The 6,018-nt window shown below is 30.5% G+C and overlaps 1 protein-coding gene across 1 annotated transcript; it reads right to left on the bottom strand.

Moving 5' to 3' along the window:
- Positions 1–4,765: 4,765 nt before the first annotated feature.
- On the bottom strand, positions 4,766–5,879 carry LOC124419521 (ATP-binding cassette sub-family G member 1-like; the record flags this gene model as incomplete). The annotated part of the gene is made up of 2 exons (XM_046949354.1): positions 4,766–5,539; positions 5,604–5,879. Coding segments are annotated over 2 exons (621 nt in total), but the record flags the coding sequence as incomplete, so codon positions are not given.
- Between the last annotated feature and the right edge of the window lie 139 nt (positions 5,880–6,018).

Below are 6,018 nucleotides of genomic sequence, written 5' to 3'. Positions count from 1 at the left end.
TCTTGGTTTTTTATCTGTCTGATTTGTTACGTTTTATGAATATTAATTTGAAAATAACTAAAGTTATATTTTTGCAATTTTTGTTTCGAATAATATTTTTTTGTTTTCTCAATTTATGGCCAGTAATAAAATGTTTCTACATATTTTGCAATAAATGGAATATTGTTTTACTTTTAAGTTGCCCCATTGAGTACTATACCTCTTTTAGAAAAGATCACTCAAATTGAGTACTTTTATTAGAGTACTGTGTGTTAATTTAACGAAAGCTTTATCTATACCTCTATTTATCTAAAGCTCAGTTTAATGTTAAAGCTTTAAGTTTAAAAATTGTGTGGTAGAGCTACAGTTATAAATCAAATTAACGTTAAAATTTAAAATAATAAATACTTAAACATTTGAAAATTTATTTTATGGTGAGCGATCAATACCAAAACAACTTAGGAAAACGAAGAACATTTTGGGTGGATTTGGTTAATTTAATTTTAATTTATTTTCCAAAATAAACCTAGCCTATTGGCCATAATCGGTTAAATTATATTGCTTCGTTTTATCGTGAGCGTGTTTTACACAGACAGACGGACATAGCTAAATCGACTCAGAATTTGATAAGGACCCAGAATAAATATGCTTTGTTGGGTCTCAGATGAATATTTCTTGATGTTACACACGGAATGACAAAGTTATATATACCCTCTATCACCACTGATGGTGGTGGAGGGTATAAAAATGCAAATAAATAAAAAATATATAACTTAATTTGTTAAAATAATGTTTCAAAGCTATTTTTGTATCATATACAAACACTAATATTCCAAAAAATGACAAAATAATGAATAAAAAAAACAGTACATTTACTGTCAAAACGTATTACGAATGTGCCTTAGAAACGGGTTAATTGGCTATCGTTATTCACAGATCGAATTAAGTAATTCAAGTGACCGTGGTAACATGTTATTATGTTATATTGAGAATATTTTTTCGCTCTTTATTAGTTGTTTGTTTTCTAATCCTTTTTTCATACTGCCATTAAGGTACTGAGTAATTAATTCATTCTTGACAATTTTGGAGTATATCGATTCGAGAATGTCTTTAATTTCATTACCAAGCTTGATATTTAATTTTAAAGTATTTGTTGGAACCTAGAATTTTGTTTTCGAGACCTCATCTCATTTTTACATTTCATTATTGTTATTTCTTTGGATGTTGTCATAGAGAAGCTGGTCGAAATTTAATAGCACCCTGTTGTAATCAATTTGAGGATATCTTTCAATTGTCAACCAATTCAAGAAGTCGGAATTGATCAACTTTTTTAACGGTCGCCTTCGGGTTTCAATCTAACCTATGGATTTTGTTATACCATACACCACTTTAGTGGGGAGGGTATATTGGGTTTGTGGCGATTTTTATAACGCACAATAATATTGGTCCTATATCCACCTTACCATACTCATTTTCTAAGTCGATTTAGCTATGTCCGTCCGTTCGTCAGCCCGTCTGTCCGTCCATGTAAACCTTGTAATCAAACTACAGGTCGCAATTTTAGAGATAAATCAATGAAATTTGCAACATGATCTTTTATGGTGTCGTGGACGAAGCCTTTTGGTCCATTATAACACCTAGCTGAATAGGACTTTTAAATTCATAATTATGTTTTATATACTCGTATACAAAAAGCTGCAAAACCAAGTTCTTTACCCTCATGAACTCTATAATTATAAGGCCTCATTTGACCCTAACCCCTATAAAAAGTCCCCTTCAAAATTTTACTTAAATGTCCACAGTTTTATTCAAGAAATAATTGGCTTAAGTATATCAGAAGCAAGGTACAATTGAACTTAAATGTTTTATTATGAAAACTTAATCACATTTTACTTTTTGTAACAGATGTAGGGTATTCATTCTATGGTTGGCTTCGCCCGACTATAATCTCTTACTTGTTTTTATACCCTTCACCTTCGTGAGAAGGGTATATATAAGTTTGTCATTCCGTTTGTAATTTCTATAATATAATTTTCCGACCCTATATATTCTGGATCCTTATAGGTAGCGGAGATGATTAAGCCATGTCCGTCTGTCTGTCTGTCTGTATGTTTGTTGAAATCAGTTTTAAGAAGACCCCAGATATCTGCGAGATCCGAATCTTCCATAATTCTATCAGACATACGACCGGCAAGAACGCTATTTAAAATCAGCAAAATCGGTCCATAAATAACGGAGATATGAGCAAAAAACCGAGACAACCTCTGAAAATTTCATATAAAATTTAGATTTTTTATTCATGCTCAGACAGAAACTGCAAAAAACAAAAACAAAATACATAACAATACGGTAAATATTGTTATTGTAATTTGTTTATAAAAGCAAAGCAGAGCAAGAGCAGCAGAGCAAGAGTAGCAGAGCGAGAGCAGCACTAATGTTTTGTTATTGGCTAGAAATATGAAATTAAGTATGTAGAGCCTGGATTAAGTGAGAACCTATAAAAGGGGACTTTCTGGTACTTTTTCGTTCTTCAAAAGGTATTTTTTGAAATTTCTATAATATTGAACCTAGAAACATGAAATTAAGTATGCATGGCCCGGATTAAGTGAGGACCCAAACAAGGGGAGTTTTTGGTACTTTTTCGTTTTTCAAAAGGTACTTTTTGCAATTTCTACAATATTGAACCTAGAAACATGTTATTAAGTATGTATGGCCCGGATTAAGTGAGGACCCATAAAAGGGGACTTTTTCGTTGTTCAAAAGGTACTTTTTGCAATTTCTATATTATTGAACCTAGAAACATTTAATTAAGTATGTATGGCCCGGATTAAGTGAGGACCCATAAAAGGGGAATTTTTGGTACTTTTTCGTTCTTCAAAAGGTACTTTTTCCAATTTCTACAATATTGAACCTAGAAACATGTAATTAAGTATGTATGGCCCGGATTAAGTGAGGACCCATACAAGGGGACTTTTTGGTACTTTTTCGTTTTTCAAAAGGTACTTTTTGCAATTTCTACGATATTAAACCTAGAAACATGTAATTATGTATGTATGGCCCGGATTAAGTAAGGACCCATAAAAGGGGACTTTTTGGTACTTTTTCGTTTTTCAAAAGGTACTTTTTGCAATTTCTACGATATTAAACCTAGAAACATGTAATTAAGTATGTATGGCCAGGATTAAGTGAGGACCCATGAAAGGGTACTTTTTGGTACTTTTTCATTCTTCAAAAGGTACTTTTTGAAATTTCTATAATATTGAACCTAGAAACATGTAATTAAGTATGTATGGCCCGGATTAAATGAGGACCCATAAAAGGGGACTTTTTGGTACTTTTTCGTTCTTCAAAAGGTACTTTTTGCAATTTCTACAATATTGAACCTAGAAACATGTAATTAAGTATGTATGGCCCGGATTAAATGAGGACCCATACAAGGGGACTTTTTGGTACTTTTTCGTTGTTCAAAAGGTACTTTTTGCAATTTCTACAATATTGAACCTAGAAACATGTAATTAAGTATGTATGGCCCGGATTAAATGAGGACCCATAAAAGGGGACTTTTTGGTACTTTTTCGTTCTTTAAAAGGTACTTTTTGCAATTTCTACAATATTGAACCTAGAAACATGTAATTAAGTATGTATGGCCCGGATTAAGTGAGGACCCATACAAGGGGACTTTTTGGTACTTTTTCGTTTTTCAAAAGGTACTTTTTGCAATTTCTACGATATTAAACCTAGAAACATGTAATTATGTATGTATGGCCCGGATTAAGTAAGGACCCATAAAAGGGGACTTTTTGGTACTTTTTCGTTTTTCAAAAGGTACTTTTTGCAATTTCTACGATATTAAACCTAGAAACATGTAATTAAGTATGTATGGCCAGGATTAAGTGAGGACCCATGAAAGGGTACTTTTTCATTCTTCAAAAGGTACTTTTTGAAATTTCTATAATATTGAACCTAGAAACATGTTATTAAGTTCGTATTTCCCGGATTAAGTGAGAACCAGTAAAAGGGGACTTCTTGGTACTTTTTCATTCTTCAAAAGGTACTTTTTTACAATTTCTACAATATTGAACCTAGGAACATGTAATTAAGTTTGTATGGCCCGGATTAACTGAGGGGGACTTTTTGGTACTTTTTCGTTCTTCAAAAGGTACAAAAGGCTTTAAACACATCATGGTGAAGGGTATATAAGATTCGGCACAGCTGAATATAGAACTCTTACTTGTTTTCATTCTGTTTTGTTTACTTATATGATCTTAAGAGTAGATACGAAGAGGTATTACAATTTATGCAGTCAAAAACCATAATGAGATCGCTTATTGAAGTCATAGGTAGAAGTCTATCTTGTGTCCACTAATTGACTTATCCTTTTGCGATGGAAACTCTGTTGAAATTAAAATTTAATACTTTATTTGCAAAAAATAAATCGTATAATTACACTCAACAAATTAGTACAATTATTTTATCACTCTCTCTTTATAAAGTTGTTGATTTACATGTTTTACACTAATTATTATATAAAAAAAATTCTCATATCAAAAGAAATAACTTAAAATATATATTTATATATAAAATTCCCTTTTTTTACAACAAAACAAAAAACTATAATACAATTAGAAATAAAATACAAAATAAAAACTTTGGCACAATTACTAAAAATACACAGAGTAAGAAATAAATTAACTATTTAAAGTATAGTTTTTAATTTCTTGGAATGTTTAAAATAACATAAAATTAATTAGAAAATTTGATATAAATTATAAAATTATTTAAATAGTTTTTATAATTATCATAGGTTAGTAATTGTTTAAGAAAAAAAAGTATTGCAATGATGTAGATATATAATTATTTAATTATTTTTTTACAAGGATCCAACTCTGATCTTAATTTGCTTAAAATTGGTGTCCGTTTTGACATGTAGAGGGCGTTTGTTCTTATTTTTGGTATAAAAATATACTTTAAATTCTAGTAGTAAATTAATTTGTGATTAAACAACCTTTAATTTTATTTTTTTTCATGTCCTTTGGTGTCTTTTAATACTTTTAAAACTTTTTCTTTAATTAGATAAGTTTTATAAGAAACCAAGAATCTTTTTGTTTAAATTAATATTCGTTTTTTTTTAACTATTCTATTGTTTAGTAAACATTGTCTCAGTTTTTAATTAAAAATTTATAATTCTTATAACAATAGTTTTAGTAATTCATCTCTATCTAAATAATCTCAATCTAAAGGACATTATATAAAATGATACAATACGTAAAGCTAAAAATAAACAAACTAAAAATATAATGGCCGTTTCATAACTGGCATTCAGCATATCGACATCTTTAAGAAATACTTTCGGTCTCGAATAATGACAATACATGGCATTGCATTCTAAACGTGGCCGATCAAAACCGAATATGGACAAGACGGAGGCATCTAAACTGTACTTTAGAAATGATGTTTTAAATATCCATTGCAATGGTTCCGGTGTATGTTTCTCTTGTAGAAAGAAACCGGAAAATGCCAAAAAGGGGCAAATGAAAAAGGGACCCAAAATGGCAGCCAACTACAAAATTAGAATATAATTGTAATAAGAAATTGAAAATTCTTTATAAAAGTCTTTCACATACCTTTATGTTTAATGAAGCTCCCACAGCTAAACCTATACTTTGTCCCACTAAGGCTGTTAAAAATATTATCACACAAAATAATACCACACGAAATACATCTCGCGGCTGATCGGTTAATATATAGGTTATGACTATATACACTGAGGTACATACGAACTGTATTGGTATGTCTGCTAATGTTATGGCAACATAATAAGCTCGCAGTGAGTACCAACGATTAAAGTGTTCTCGTGAGACAATGGGAAATTCTAGGGGAACTAAAAAATAAGAAGTGATATACAATTATTGTTTAGTTCTAATTCAGTTTTTGTTCAGTTCTAGTTCAGTTCTAGTTCAGTTCTAGTTCAATTCTAGTTCAGTTCTAGTTCAGTTCTAGTTCAGTTCTAGTTCAGTTCTAGTTCAGTTCTAGTTCAGT

The sequence above is a fragment of the Lucilia cuprina genome, chromosome 2 (assembly GCF_022045245.1).
Source record: "Lucilia cuprina isolate Lc7/37 chromosome 2, ASM2204524v1, whole genome shotgun sequence".
Classification (NCBI taxonomy): Eukaryota; Metazoa; Arthropoda; class Insecta; order Diptera; family Calliphoridae; genus Lucilia; species Lucilia cuprina.
Note: the sequence above shows the minus strand (reverse complement) of the source record. Positions and strands in the feature narration are given on the sequence as shown.